Source organism: Mustela lutreola, chromosome 9, assembly GCF_030435805.1.
Source record: "Mustela lutreola isolate mMusLut2 chromosome 9, mMusLut2.pri, whole genome shotgun sequence".
Lineage (NCBI taxonomy): Eukaryota > Metazoa > Chordata > Mammalia > Carnivora > Mustelidae > Mustela > Mustela lutreola.
Genome location: NC_081298.1, coordinates 64,561,410 through 64,577,588, shown reverse-complemented (window position 1 = coordinate 64,577,588; position 16,179 = coordinate 64,561,410). Strand labels below are relative to the sequence as shown.

The 16,179-nt window shown below is 46.3% G+C and overlaps 1 protein-coding gene across 2 annotated transcripts in view; it reads right to left on the bottom strand.

Moving 5' to 3' along the window:
• Positions 1 to 7,493: 7,493 nt before the first annotated feature.
• The window catches only part of CHST10 (carbohydrate sulfotransferase 10), a 31,286-nt gene continuing 22,600 nt past the window's right edge, over positions 7,494 to 16,179 (bottom strand). For both annotated transcript variants that reach the window (XM_059134516.1, XM_059134515.1), the window contains exons 6-8: positions 13,459 to 13,693; positions 10,854 to 10,959; positions 7,494 to 9,346 (exon numbers count right to left, since the gene is read on the bottom strand). In XM_059134516.1, coding sequence (XP_058990499.1) covers positions 8,809 to 9,346; positions 10,854 to 10,959; positions 13,459 to 13,693 — 879 coding nt within the window. In that variant the 3' untranslated portion in view covers positions 7,494 to 8,808. The remainder of the gene's footprint in view (positions 9,347 to 10,853; positions 10,960 to 13,458; positions 13,694 to 16,179) is intronic.

The window sequence follows — 16,179 nt, the reverse complement described above, 5'->3', positions numbered from 1 at the left end:
CCATTAGCAGATTTTTTTTTTTTTTTTAAATCAGGCACAGATTTTACAGGCTTCATAGAGTATAAAAATAAACTATGGGAAACATTGCAACCATCTGGGACACAGATGCACAGTGAGCAGGAGATAGTGTGGATGCCAGTAGAAAGTGACCATCAGTCATTCTTCAAACTTAGAACTTGTTGCCAAAAGCGGAAACCAGCTCTCGGTGTTAATGGAGTTATTGGCTGAGCAGTAATGAGGCTATTGATTGGACAAAAACTCCGTGGCCTTTTTCTTCTTTGGAAACTCTGAGCCTGAGCTTGCACAGAGTTACAATGGACATTTCTCTTCACAAATACTTTCCAAAATGCCCTAGCAAATCTTCTTCACAAAGTAGTCTTTAAATATATAACTCGGTTTCATATGCCACCTAGCAATTGATTTCCAATCTCCAGAATCATCTGGTAAAAACCAAGCAAGTAGGCTAAGAAGAAATTAAAGGTATAAAGCCATCATACCTATTCTATATTGTCTTCATTCACAGCTCTTTCTGAAAAAACCATGTCCTCACTTCTTGGACTCACTATATACCTATCTCCTCTTTGCTTTATGGCATTAAAGGATTGTATCCACCAGGCCTCTCCAGGTGACTGCATTCACATTCAGGTTCCCACCTACATTTTTAAAGCCACCTTCCATTAATATTGGGAAGGCGAAATCAACAGGATGCTGTGACTTCTGTGCGCAGGAGACAATTATCTTAGGTGGTACAGGTTGAAGATTGTCAGTGAAGTGTCCATGCAGTAACAGGGGAAGCAACACACCAGCCAATGTGTGGAGCACACAGCTTTTACAGAAGGAAAACCCCAGTGAGCGCATGAAAGTAAAGCATGCATTTCCTATCTGTTTGCCAAGACTGTAACCTATAGGCCTGCTGAAATGAACCTAAATTACACGTAACTACAGATAGAGGGATATGTGCATATATTTATAGATAGATGCACATGCATACAGAGACAAACACACACACAGAAAGCTTTTACTGCATATATTATTTTTACTGGTTGCTGGGGTCTTGTTAAGCAGGAAAGCCTTTCTGTAGAATAATTAGTTTATCTGTAAGTTTGAGAAGCTGTCGAATAAGAAACTGCTCACAACTACATGCCTAACCATTCATTGCTTGGTTTCAGTTAGCTGGGTTTTATCGACGTCAGTGAGTATGCAATTGTTGACAGACATGGGGAAAGATTTCTTTTGAAATTCACACCAAAGCCTTGAGGAGTGTCTGTTTGGGCAGAAGCATCTTTATAAAGGTTGTATTTATTTATTTGACAGAGAGAGGCACAGCGAGAGAGGGAACACAAGCGGGGGGTGGGGGGGAGTTCGAGAGGGAGAAGCAGGCTTCCCGGGGAGGAGGGAGCCCCATGCAGGGCTCCATGTGGGAGGTCGATCCTGAAACTTTGGGATCATGACTTGAGCCTGACTGGAGCTGTTCAACCAACTGAGCCACTGAGGTGTCCCAGGCAGGGGCAGGTTGAGCCTCTGCAGTGGACTGTCATTTTCTCCACTGCAGTTGAAAACCAGCCTCCACAAACAGAACAGCTGCTCTGGACTCCCAGTCAGTCCCCATTCCTTTCTGAACAAGACATACAGTTAGCTTGATTTGCACCAACTATCCCTGGGGTGAGCACGAGTAAAATCACAGGGGAATCATATGAAGACCGAAAGCAATGGGTTCCAGATTTAAAATGAACCACTACCATTGCCTCCCCCACCCAACAACAAAAGCTGCAAGCTTCAGCATTTTCCACTAAGAATAACCTCCTGAGAAGGGAAGATTCCACTCTTTGTTTCTAGAGTTTACCATTTAATGAAATAGACAAGATTTCTGTTTACATGGCTCGGAGATTTTCGGTGATCCCTCTGTTGATGTGACCTCTTATTCTCTACGGGTAATTTAGCAGAGAGAAATCTGTCCATGTACATCCTGGGCCTAGTTTCTGTACAGTAGTGTTTTGAACAGTCATGACTGTGCTAAGAATCTTACGGAACTTCCCTGCCTACATTAAAGGGAACCTAGGTTTGGGGCAGGCAGGGGCGTGGGGGATCGAGAATAGGAAACAGCACCCCCTGGAGGAAGTTGGTGAAACAAAGCTGGCGGAGAAACTGCTGGTGGATGAGGGGTGGCCCTAAAGCCCCCTTAACTTTTGCAGCTCTTGTTCTGTGATATCCCCCACTGTAAAATAGGTATTTTCACATCAGTCTTCCTGTTCATCTTCTTATACTTGAGAGTGTAATAATACCATGCAGATCAGAGGCTCTTGACCTTTTCCTTCTAAGGAACCACTAGAGATTTATCCAAAATTTTATGTGTTCCCATATTTGGCTGTTTTTTAAGATCAGTAAGAGATACCATCAATGGGAATGCCCAAATTGTGAAACATCAGGAAACGAGGTTTCGTGCATATATATTGGGGGAGGTGAAACAGGTTTTCACTTCTTTCTGCCATAGCGGATTGGAGGTACTGGGGTTTCCCCCGACTTCCTGACCTACATGGGGGTGATCACGCCTTCCTATGGGGTGGTCCCTGGCCTGGAAGTCCACAGCTTTTGGTCACAACTGTCTAGTATCTACTGACCCACTTGAGACTGGAGAATACATCACTGCTATTTTTCTTATCATCCTTCTAGTTTCCAGATAATTTCTCAGAGCAACATGCTTAAGGCTAGTTCTTTAGTCTTATTCTCTCCATTTTATCTCTTCTCTTAGAATATCAATTACATTTGCTTTTTAAACTGTTTAGCAATTGTCCTTAAATTTGTTTGCATATACATGAATAAATAACCTAAGGCTGCCTTTAAACAGCACCTTAGAGCTGCAGATACCTTTCAGGGTCTACTGGTGAGCCCTTTAAAGGCATTCTTAATTTGTTACATTTTTGTGGATTCCTAGTATTTTCTTCATATTTTTCTTAGTTTCCATCTCCAAGCTTACATTACCCATCTGTTCTTTTATGGGGTCTACTTTTTTCCATTGGAGCTCTCAGTGTATTAATCAGTTGTTTTAAATTCCTTGTTTGATAATTCCAACATCCGTGTCATATCTGAGTTTGGTGTCAATGCCCTCAGATTGTGGGTTTTTTTCATTTGTTTAGCATGCCCTGTGATTTTTTGTTAAACTCCAGCCCTAAAGGCCTTTACTGTGAAGGTTTATGTTAATCTGGCTAGGAGCTGGACTGTGTTTAACTTTTGTTGTAACTGCAGGGGTCAGAGGCTTCAGCTTCCTCTACGGTCCCTGCTTCTGTGTCCTCTGTTGTTTTGGGTCTTCCCTAAGACTTCCTCCTCACAGTCTACACCTTGTTCTTTCCACTCTTTCAGTTGTAACTCATTTATATCTGATTCCTGTTGATATGGTGGCAAGCTGTAGCGCGGAGTGAAAGCATTCTACAATTCTAATAATTAAATCTCAGTCTTTTAGGGCCTGTGTCTCTGGGCTTTGACCTTCACAAGGGATTTTTGGTATTACTATTATTATTGATGTTGTTGTTTTACCATTAGGATGAGATAGGAAGGCGTGAGGGGGCTGGAATTGGATTAAAGCCCTTCTTCCCTGCAGGAAGGGAAGGCTCTGCTAAAGTCTCTTCCTAGAAAGTAGGGCTTTCTCACGGAGAATGGTTAGGGCATATCTCAAAATGGTTATCTTTCTCCTCCACCTGCCAGAGCCGGCAGGAAGTATCTATTGACTCTTTGCTTTAAAAAACTGGTGGAATTCCTGGAGGTAAAACCCTTGAAACTCTGGAAAATCCCCTATGACTGTGGCCTCCAGGAATTCTCACTTTCAAGCTAGCCCACACTCAGCACCCAGTAATTTGTTAAAATTGCCATCTGAGTGATCCTGCCAGTTTGACTCTGGTAGCCTCTACCTTAAGTAAGGAGAGCTCAGCTGTGAATTTCTGTATTCACCCTTCCCTACGAATTTCACGACAGCAGTTTTTCTTGCAACCTCACATCTCTGATGAGTACAAGAAAAGGTATTGATTTTCAGGGGCTTTTTTTTTTCTTTTTCATTTTTTGCTATTATTGTCATAAGGGCAAGAGCGATAACTTGCAAGCTCTTTACACATTGGATCTGAAACCAGCAGTCTGGTTATATAATACTTTTTTTTTTTTTTTTTTTTTTTTAAAGTACCATGCCAGTTTTATTTCCATTGAATATTTACACCTTGGACAGCAAACCTTGCTCACATACAGTAGAAAACAGATGCAATAAACATGGCTTGAGAAATGACCAGAGTGTGCACCTACAGAACTGTACATCACATCAGATCCACAAGGCAGCAATACTCAGGGGCCAGAAACACTGCTTACTATGAGTCAGTTATGGAATCATAATTTACAGTAAAAATGGGCACGTCCCAAGGCTCAATTTTTATTTTTTTCTTTTGTCATTTACAGTAGAATATTTTGTTGCTATTGCTACACTTTAAATTTACATTCTAACCTATTAAATGCAGAAAGCTAGTGTAAAGCATATAGATTAAGTGTAGGTCCCATACGTATGACAGTTTATTCAAGACTAGTAGGTTTTTGTTTTTTGTATCTTTTTTTTTAACTTTTTAAATGGCTAGTGGGAAAGATTTGTGCTTGTGATCAGCTCTTAACTTCAATTTTTACATCAAAGCCTCCCTGAAAACGGTCTTTCAGAGTTAACATCTCTGAATCCATTTCTTCCTTTATGACATGGAGATAATAAACCTTTTAGGCCTAGTTCATGTTATTATTTACTTTACAATGTTTTATAAATGGTAAAGCACTAAGTTACATAGGGGTTATTACCAACTTGTCAACATCCCCCACAAATTTGTGGAGTTGTCACCAGGAATTAACTATTAAGCCAGGAATAACATTTCCTAGCTCCCTTGAACTTGTTCTGTTCCCGAAGAATGAAGTAGGAGACATGTGCCCAAATGGTCCATAATAATGTCTCCAATGCTCCTCCATGCTCATTACCCTTCTCCTAGAAGGAGAGGATGAGACCCTGGAAATGATGGAACTATATGATGGAAGAAAAATCCCTGCCTACAAGGAAGACTACTGGTTGTTATGTGTGCAAGAAAATTATTTTATTGTCTTAAGCCACTGAAATCTTGGTGTTTGTTACAACAGCTAGTGTTATCCTATCTAATAAAGAAATTAATACCTTAATACTGGAGCTAGTTACTTATATACATAACCTACTAGTTAGGTGCTCAGTGGTGCCAAAAAAAAAAAAAGAAAAAGAAAAAGATACTATAGACTAGAAGGATTGAGACTCAGGTCACACTGTGGTACAATACTGAGTGAAACTGTCACCTGGGATAAGAATGACAAAAAGAAAACAGACTGTTTGGTTATAAAAATTGAGTGTTTAAAGATTCCAGACAATAGGAAATAAGATTGAAAAATACCTGAAACAATGGTCCATTAAGATTTGTCAGGTAAACAGTGACTCAGCTTGAGGAGAAGAAAGATTATGGATGTGATATTCTCATCCAAGCCTTATTTAAGATGGCTTTAGGGTAACAACTATTGACAGGGAGACTGCCCTGGGGGCAAGGAAGCAAAGCTATACTTTCTGCTCCCTACACCTCCCCTGCTCCTTCCCATATACCTGCTGCTTCTACCTGAAACTTTCCCCACTTACCAGAGGGCCTGTGCTGCCCTGTTGCACCACTTCCCACACCTCTCCTCTCTTGTGAGCTTGTTGTCCCGGGTTCAGGTCTGGAACCTCACAACCCTGGTGGTAAGGCTCAGAAAATGTACCTTGAACAACTTAAATTTCATCCAGTTGGGGTGGCGAGGCTTGCTTCCTCTCACATAGCCACCGTCTTGATTATTCCCTTCTCCTAATCCAGGTTTCTGCTGTTTCCTGCTTCTGGAGATTCCAGCTGAACAGGCCATACTGGGGTTTAGAGGGGAGAAGCAGGTATATGGTGTGAGTGCGGGGGGAGTAGGGTAAAGGGTGAAGGGTCAAGTGTGGGGCACGGGAAACCAACATCCCTGAAAACCTTCTGGGACCCCTCCTTGGTCAGAGGCTCTTCCTCCCACACCCTTGCATTAAAGGCTGTCTGCATGTGGTGATCTGCTGCATCTCTGTGTACAGTTAGCCACTATGAAAATCAAATTTCATCTTGGCTCTCAACCCTTCACTGTAATGGTTTTTGGAGCTAAGACCAATAAAACTAAAACGTGTGAGGAGAGAAATCCAGTAGGAGAAAGCAACTTAAGATACAACCCTATTAAGTCAGCCTATGATCATTAAACTTTTAAACTTAAGATAGGGATTGCCCTTCCTATCTTAAGACCACTCCTGGGACGCAGAGTGGCTTTTTAGTTCTTTTAAATCCAGGCTTAATGTTACTTCTGAGTTCTCACCTAGACTTTCCCAGGGGCTGCCCTCTGGCTGCCCATCTCTTCCTTACCCAGAGGCAGAGGACATGCTCCCTGGCAGGTGGGGCACCCCTCTGGCCTGGCCTCGCCCCACCCCCACAGCAGTGGTGGGGTGGGGGATTTTGGGGGGCAGCGGAGAAGGCCCCCATTGATTGGGACTGTTGGGAGAGGGAGGTCCTGACTGTTGCCAGTAAGGACACCAGGAAGGAGGCAGTCAGGTTTGTTCCAGGTTTCTGCCCTTAATCTCCCTCTGAGCAGCAGTGGGGCGGGGGGAAGCTGCTTCAGGAGACAGGCATGGACGCTGTCTCAGGCTCCGAAGGGAGGCAGTGGGTTCTGGAGGTCGAAGAAGCCAGACGACCTCAGTGAAGGGTGAGGGCTAAGGGGCTGCATAGTTCCAGGGGGCCGTGCAGGGTCAGGAGCCCCGCTGGGTAGGGAGGGCTGCAGGAATGCAGGTTTTGGACACACTGTGGAATGCCCAGGAGAGGTTGTGGTGGCAGTCTCTACTCCTTTGGCAAAATGTTAGGAAAATGAACCAAATGCTAGAGAAAAATGACCTAAATCTAAATGCCAGATATAGGGGGTGGGGCTGGCACCCCAGTGTCCAACCTTTTGTTTCTAAAAGGAAGTGCCATCTTTTTAAATTAGGACTGACTTTAAGGCCAATAAAACTAAAACGTGTGAGGAGAGAAATCCAGTAAGAGAAAGCAACTTAAGATACAACCCTATTAAGTCAGCCTATGATCATTAAACTTTTAACTTAAATTCACATATGTTATTCAGACTATTATGTTTCAAACAGAAAGAGATAATCAGCTCATCAGGTATGAAATGATTTTAACAAGACTCCGCTAAAACTTTCTAGAAAATAACTCCTTTACATCCTTTGTGCGTCAGTTGAGGATGAAAGGCTTACCACACTGGCTGCCCTTCGTCAATGCAGCCAACGGTCACACTCAAGCCTTGCCTCCCCTCCACAAGTCCTGTCTCCAGCAGCCACCTAAGCGGTCAAAGCCGCCCCTCACTCTCGCCGGGCCTCAGGGACCATGTGTAGCCACAGAGCACATTCCCTGAAACTGCAGCACATGGCAGGTTTGGCACATATTTTTTATTTCCTTTTACTTTCACATTTACAAACTCAGGAAGCCATTTGGAGAAGGGGGAGGTTGAGGCTGCCTGAAGAAAACCTGGGCGCGTGGGCACCAGACAGACTTGGGCACTCAGGACTTCTCGCAGGGAAGCCTGGCCAGTCTCCCCGGAGCCCTCACTGTCACAGACATCTGAAATAGTAGCTTATAGCCTGGAAGCCTCCATGCCTGGAAGACGCCTCAGCCCGGGGTTTTATTGCTGGTGAATTTGATTATCCAACTTAAGAGTCCAGGAGAAATGGCCTTATCAGAAATGGGCCCAGTGGTAAGCCTTTTGAGGAGATGAAAGGAAACTGGCATGTGTACACTGCACTGATGCTGCGGTGCCAGCCTGGGGCCCAGGCTTGCCTAGGGCCTCCAAGGGCCCTGGAGATAGGCATTGTCCATCCAGAGGCGACAAAGAGGAGAATAATCAGGGCAGGCGTGCTCAATCCCACAGCAGCTGGAGCGCCAGAACCCAACCAGCATTCCCTTTCCCCCTGCTGCATGTCCCGTAAGGCCCCCCAAGATGTTCCCTCTCTCAGGTGGGAAAGAATATACACACCACTCTTTCCAAAGTTGCATCTCTTGGGCTGAGGGGAGACAACTGTTTGGCAGGCAGTTTAGAAACATGGACTAGAGGTACCCAGGCATAGATCCTGGAAAGATGGACTGCCGAAAAGTACCCTCGGGTCACCTCTGAGTTTCACAGGAACAAAAGAGTCATGGAAAGGATGGTTTGCCTCTGTGATTACAGCAGCGCCAAGATGAAAGCCAGGTGTAATTTTATTACTCAGATTTGATCCTGTATTAGCCCTGTGTGATTTTTGCAGATCATTAGCTTCTCCATCTCTCCTCAAAGTGCTGGGTGCCATTCTTGCAATCCTTCAGTGACAGGCGGGACCACCTCCCTCTCCAGGGGAGCCTCCAGTGGGTCTGACAGAGGGAAATGACTCCTCCACCATGTAATTTTTCTTCCCAGACTGTTGAACTGCAAATGTTTGGTCCCATTCCTCTTCTGAGGAGAGTAAAGGCCTAATGGCATTGATAGGGGAGGGAACCGAGGGGGGATCTGCCAGGGCCCTCAGTGCATCTTATGTCCAAACTAAGTTGTAACGGTCAGGGTCCAGCTTCATCAGCTGAGGCATGCCCAGGTCCATGCGAGGCTGCAGCGTCTCCACAAAGAGTGGAATGGAGGACAGGACATTTCTGTACTCCCATCTCCCACCTGGTTAGCCTCTGGTCTAACAGATATTTGAATTCACAGTTCTATATATTAGTTTAACAAAAAATCTGGCTTCTGATACCCGAAGAGTTTAAAGTCCCCTTCAAAACGTGCATACAGGCGCCGGATGTCCCGTTTGCTGATGCCCAGGAAGTAGCGCTCCACCTTGGTTTTATTGTACACGGTAATGCCCGGAGGGATGGTGGGGTAAGACACCAGGTGGTCTATGCCGGCTTCTTTTAAGATGTAGGGGGCATCGTCCTCCAGGGTCTCATGGTGACCGATCACACTGTACTTTATCTCGCAGGGTGCGCACAGTTCAACATATGTCACCCAGTGAATGATGTGGTCCCCAAACTGAAGGTCCAGCCATCTGTGGTTTGGATCGCCCAAGTACCGTACAAAATCTTCGAACTGGATGCCCCTGGTCTCCGTGCGGTTCTTCCTGTATTTCCTGATGATGCCCGGGGCAATCTCATGCCGGTACCATGGCTCAAAGCGGGGGTTGTGAACAAACTTATCTTTAAATGCAGAAATCAGCCTTTCAAAGGGATCTCTGACAATAAAAAACTTAAAATACGTTTTCAAGCTAAGAAGAGAAATGAAGAGAAACATGCAGTTAGGCCACTGGCTGCCAGTGGTAGCCAGGGTGAGGGGGCACGAGGGCAGAGTGCCTGCTGGAGCAGCCATAGCCGCGGTGGCCAGAACGCGCCCTCCGGTGAGGAGCGAGTTCCACACATTTCTGAATCCACCCAGCTGCCTCCGGCAGCAAAGCCTGTTACTGGCCCACCTTATGGTGCGGAAAGAGAGGTTCAGAAACCATTAACTGTCCCAGGCCACAGGACTCATCACCCCAGAGGGCCACTGTGAAGACACTACTTAGCTCAACAGATACACAAATATTGCAAAACTTCAAAGATGTCTGAAAGACTTGTTTTGGGGTACAGACCCGAAAAGGTCAGGAACCCTGAGTGAGGTAGGAATGGTAGAGACCAAAGGAAGATACTCTAAGGGATCTCTGTATAAACACAATTTGCAGTTGCCAGGGGAAGGGCCAGCCAGAGTAGGGTGCAGGTGAGAGGGGGAGCGGTGAGGTTGTAGCTCTAGCTGGCAGGAAGGCGGACCGGGGCACTGCCCACAGTGGTGGGGGTGGCGCAGAGGCAGCTGCGGGACAGGCCTATTATGGTGCTGACAGAATAATGACAACACTGGCCACTGCCATAATTACAGCGCCTACTCCATACTGGAAAATGGCTCATGGCCTTATACGCCTGAGCTCATTTCTCTCACAAGAGCTCCCAAGACACCAGCGCTCAGCTGGACAGAGAGGCCCGCACTTAGCTGGGGGCCTCTCAGATGCTGCCTAACACCTGTGTTTTACAGGTTTTGCACAAACTGGGAAGACTAAACAACCAGCACTAGAAGTAATGAGAATCAAATAGCCAAAAAGCAAGGGAGGTCAAAATTCCTTTGGTGCCCTGACATCGACTTGCTGCTCAAGGGTTCAGATTCCTTCTGAGTCTTGTTCTGCAGTGTCATTTCACAGCTAATAACAAGAAATTTTCAGTTTCCTAGCTAAGTCATTTTTAACATGCCTAGCTAGTCTCTATCCTCACTGTGATCAGTGAGGTCTGACTCTTTTTGCCTGTGTTAGGTCCAGTCCCCACCACCTGTCCTCTGGGCAGCTACCACGGAAGCAGGTGCAAGGCCTCTGGAAAAAAATTCAAACACTAAGTGGGGTTCCCCTGTAATCCAAATCCCTTCCCTGTGACCTAAAGGTTATATTCAATAAAGAATCCATAAAACTTAACAGAATCAAAGCAGAACAAAAATGACTACTCACTTCTATTAAGAAAATTATATAATCTTTGTTTCAATGGACTGCATGAAGGTAAGGGTGGAGAAGATTTTCTGAAATTCTCACAGAGTTTTGTGAATTTAAATGCACTGAACATGGGCCATATGCTCAGCTGCCTCTCACAAATGTAAACCAAAAGCCCCCAGCAGTCCTTGGAGCAATCTGAGGCATATGGAAAGGACAGACATGAGCCTCGGGTCTTACCCAAATTCCCCTCCCCTTAGGAACCTACTCCTACCGCTTCTGAATTTCTGCATCACTGAAGGAAGAGAGACGAGGGAGGCCATTCTTCTCATGGTCATGAACCACATTTTCAGGGATCTCTTCAATGGAAGGAAAAGCTCCTGGGAAGGAAACATGGGAGAACAGGTTGGCTGCCTCAGTGCTACCCTTAAAGGAAGATGCCTGGTCTCTTACTTTGGCCTCCATGTTCCCTGCAAGCTCCCCTTAAATCCCAGTTTAGGTCTTTAATTCCAATTGCTTCTGCCAGCAGGATGAGAGAGTGAAGAAAATCTTCTGGTAATCCATAAGCCAACTAGAGGAAACAGACGAGTTGGGGTGGGGAGAGCAGGAAACGGGGGTGGGCGGGCGGTAAACACTGCTAATACCTACCCCTGGCAAAACACCTAAATTAGGTGAAATTGTACATTTAAAAAAGATCCCTGTGTGCAGAAAGGATTCCTAAAATGAGCAATACTCATTCTACTTTGAAACTGGGGGAAAATGCCAGAGCAGCAGGACCAAGAAATACTGCTGACTGATGCCCCCATTGGGGGCCAATCATCCCCAATAGGTCTGGCTCTCCAAGCTCCACATCCCTAAGCCTAAGGTGGTCCTAGGCAATGTTACCATGTACCAGACTATAAGTGGCAAAGCCGACTGGTGCTGGGAAAACCTGACCAATGCTGTGGGAATAGTGTGATATAGCTGAGGCAGGGGACGAGGAGGACAAAGTGTCTAGGAAGGCAGGACAGGATCAAAGCCACAGCACCCAGGTCAGTGCTGGGGTCTTGGGTGGACCCCATCCTCAGGTTGCTGGACTGGGCAGGTTTTTCATTCTCTTCTCAAGACAAACAGACACAAAGCATCGGTATCCACAAAGGTTCTAGCCAAGCCTCCACAAACCTTCCCATCTATCGTTGTCTTAATCCTGTTGTGTTGAAGTCTGGCTGGGAAGGATCTCTGTTGGGCCATCTACACAGCAGCCACTAGCTTGACTGTTTGATTCACCCCTCCTCCCAAGTATGTAAGCACCACTCCAGAACTCTGTGCTAAGTGCTATGGATGGCCACGAAATGAGCAAGACAAACATCTGCTCTCAAGGGGTAATGGAAGAACTAGCTCTGGACCTGCTCAAGTACTTGTCCCCATGCAAGCGTCTCTAGGGATGACTGAAGAGAGCCACAAGGCCCATCTTCTATTTTATGACCTGGCAAACCTGCCCCCATTTTTATCCTGTACTTATAAATTGGTGTTTACTTCTTTAAAGTCTAATGCTTTGAACTGTGGTGGCAGATTTATAAGACTTTTGTGTATTCATTGTTTTAAATTTGATTTGTGACCTCATTTTTTTGATATCAAAAATCCAATACAGGGGCGCCTGGGTGGCTCAGTGGGTTAAAGCCTCTGCCTTCGGCTCAGGTCATGATCCCAGGGTCCTGGGATCCAGCCCCACATCAGGCTCTCTGCTCAGTGGGGAGCCTGCTTCCTCCTCTCTGCCTGCTTGTGATCTCTCTCTGTCAAATACATTAAAAAAAAAAAAAAAAAAACTCTTAAAAAAAAAAATCCAATACACTCTCAGATTACTCAAGAAACACATTAGTTATACACCATAAGATGAGGCAAGTGTCTCCCCCCCGCCCCCCCGCCCCAAAGAGCCACAAAAAGGCCAAATAAAGCAACCAGGAAAAGGACCATTGACCACCAACTCTGAGAACAGTAGCAGGAGTAGTGGGCTGGAGGAGAGAGACCACAGGGCCACCTCCCACAGAGCTCTGAGGGCTGATTCCTGGTCCTGAAGTCAACTGCTGTCGACTGGAATTCTGTTCCTTTTGAGGCTGAAGTTAATAGACAGAGCCCATAATTATCTTGGACCAACTCAGGGTAATTGGGATTTAAACAAACAAACATGGTATCTGAAAAGAGTAGTGAGTAATCAAAACCAGTAGAGTATGAGGTCACTTTTCAACGATCTAATTTGTTCCCAAATAAACATCTGATTTCCTGAAGCAAGTTGATTCAATCTTCTGAATATGGAAGCTCAATATAAAATGGGGACCCTTCTTTCTAGCCATGTTGCACAGAATACTTCATCTGTGGGTGAAGGGGCCCCCAGGTCCACCTGACAGGGCTCCCTTTCCAGGCATGGGTGCAGGCGTTTCCCCTACAGAGGGGCAGCCGGGAGGCCAGTGAGTGTGGAGCCTCAACGTATCAGGAGAGAGCTAACCACTAGTAAGGCGCCAAGGCAGTGCACTGAAGAGAAGAAAAGGGATCAGCCCAGGGGAGGGTGGTGGTGGAGGGGGGTGGACAGGCTGCTTGAGTCAGGAATTCCACTCTGGAAAGTGAGGAAAGGAGATTCCAACCACAGATGTGGCCCTTTGAAAACCTCAGTATATAAAACTTTCAAGCCACCAGCTTTAAACCAGAAGTAAACACCAACAGGGGAAACACTCCAGAGAACCATCCATAAGGTTACCAGCCCTTCCACAACTGTCCCTGCCTTTGGCCCCGCTCTGCTGCCTCCATTGCCCAGTCCCAAGCTGCCGCCCCCCAGACCCCACGCCCCCAGCCAGGCAAACCCTGCTGTCCACTGACCACAGACATCCACCCAGCCCTGCACTCACCATTTAACACGATCAACACTTTCTTCCACTGGGTGTTGCCCACTTTAGGAGTCTGGCAGAAAAGAATCTTGTGCTTGTCACAGACGAATATCCGATCCAGGACAAACTTGGAGACCGCGGTGTGCGAGAGATTCTTCAGGGCTTCATCCCTGCAGACGTTTCTGATGAGTTCCAGGCGCTCCACATAGACGAGGGGTTGAACAAGCTGGTTGTCTGAAGGCACCTTCCCGGTGGGCTGCAGGTAACAAGGAGACAGAAGCAGCCCACGGGCTCAGTCAATAGCAAACAGTAGTGAGCCCCAGGAGCCCCCCAGGGAGGCCCTGCCCCCTGACCTCATGCTGCCTGCTGACACGCAACGGTGAGAACCAGAGCTGGGGGAAGAGAATAGGGGAGACTCCTTCAGGGGCCTGGCATTCAGGTGACATGGATGGGCTGGACCAAAGCTCAGCCAGAGACACGAGGAGGCTCCTTCACCCTCAGCGGCTCAGACCGAGGAGGAGGTGCGGCTGAGTTCTGCCTGCCACTTTGCTGATGGTAGGCATTAGGGCCCATAGTGTCCTGGACACAGCAGGATACTTTGCATTCTGGGATTTCAGTGAAGGCCAGGTTCCACCCCCCTCCTTCTCCCTAGCACTTCCCTCCACATAATTCTGAGTGTACATGTGCGGACAGTACGTGAGGACCAGTCATCTACATACGTGCTGTTTCAAAGACTCTGGTACACCGGTAGAATGGTTTGTTAACTAGAGAAACACACCCTAGGTCATTCAGTACGAGTTTTCAAAATGCTGAAGCCATTATTCCATCTCCTCAGTGACAAGCACGTAGTTATGCCTCTCTGGCATGCAGTTTAAGAAGAGAGCTCTGTGTGGTAGTGGTGTCTGCTGTCCAGGAAGCATGGCCCCTGTGGGCAAGTGTTGGAGCATGCCGGTGCTGGTTTCTGCCATGTCCTCCTACCAGGCGGGGAAGTCCATATGAGCACTGGCCAAAGACACTGATCCAGAAACCCTGTCTGCCAGGAAAGCAGGCCTGGAAGTGAGCAGACGTGGACCACAGGGCCTTGGGGGTGGGGGGGGGGGCATGGTCTCCAGCTGGGTTTGAGGTTGGGTGCACCTGCACAAGGGCACTGCTGGGGCTGTGTTTACTCTGTGACGTCTCGATTCTGAAGTGTTTGATCACCTCGGAGTTATCTCAAACAGGTCTCTCAGAAGCTTTCCCCCTCAAAACCAGTGTAATTTCGTGTGTGTGTGTGTGTGTGTGTGCTAGGATGGTTCCTCTGCAGCCTGCACACACGGAGTCATCACTCTCCCTATGTGGGCTCCAGCAGGCACCCAAAACTGCAGCGGTTGTCCGCAGCCCACCCTACCCACCCCTGCCTCAACTGCCACTCTTTGTGGGCAACCCATTTTTAATACCTAGGTGCTGGTTAGATTTTTTCCATAATGTTCCAGAACATTACACATTTTGCCAGGATAAATCAGTGTGGGCTTCTCTGCCAATTTTCCTGGAAAGCAGGGAGCCCTGTCTACCTGCATCCTCAGCTCAGAAAATGTCTTTTTTCCTCAGGATGCTTAGGCAGGAGTGGAGCTCACATGTGGCAGAGTATGGAAGTCATCTGAGGTTAGGAGGTAGGTGGGGGTTTCTGGGTCAGAGTGTCCCGCATCTCACATAGATTTTCCCACCTGGTGGGAGGACTCTTTAGAGCAGAAACCAGCACCAATGTACCCCAGCATTTGCTCACATTGGCTATGCTTACATACGATGGACACCACTACTAAGTATAACCTGTCCCCTCTGATTACAAATAGTTTAAGAGGTATAATTGTGTGCTTACTCAGGAGATGGGAGTCTTATACCATATATTTGTTATACCTCAATGAACGTCTTTAAAAAAGGAGACATACAAAAGTTCTGACGGTGGTTGAAGAGAGCTATGGATTGCAATGGGCCGTAGTTGCTGTTTTTTCCTTATAATGCAGGATATTTCTTTAAAATACAGGAGTATATCTTCCTTCTTCATCAAAAAAAAAAAAAAAAAAAAAAAAAAACTTGGTTTAAAAATATTAGCTGGTGGGGGAGCACCTATAATGACTTCTACAAAGTTCTATTAAACTGTTTCAAGTCCTCTGTGAGTGATTTCTACCACATTTGGGTACTTTTTGTATCCAAAGGTGGCTCTGCAAACACATTTATGTCTCTCTTCCTTCAGCATGATCTGCAGCAACTAAAAGCCACAACTCTGCCAGAACACCCTCTGAATTTCCTTCCAGGGCTTACCTGTCCCTTTCTTAATAGCCATGGGCCCCTTCTCATCTTTCCCTCTTCCCCTTTTCTACAGAAAGACAGCCACTACTTCTAGCCACTTCCTGAAGTGCCCCATAAATCAAAGATGAGTCAGTATGGTTGGCAAGGAAAGGAGACGCAAAATGGGTTTGACTTTCCTTCTTATGAGAAAGTTGACTTAAAAAAACAAAAAAGACGAAAAAGCTCAAGTTCCAAATCATGCCAGATACACTTTGGGACTGCTTTAGAACCTAACACAGTATCTATAACAGAAAAGGGCTTTTGTTAACACTTGACTCAAAACTACTGCTCTGTCACTCGGCAGAATGAACTGTTCGAAAAATATTTACCAGTCTTTACTCTGTGTTTGGATGTAGTTGCAAGTGTTGTGTGGAGACACTGGGAAAGCCTCAGCTGAGGAAGAACATGTGGCACTGT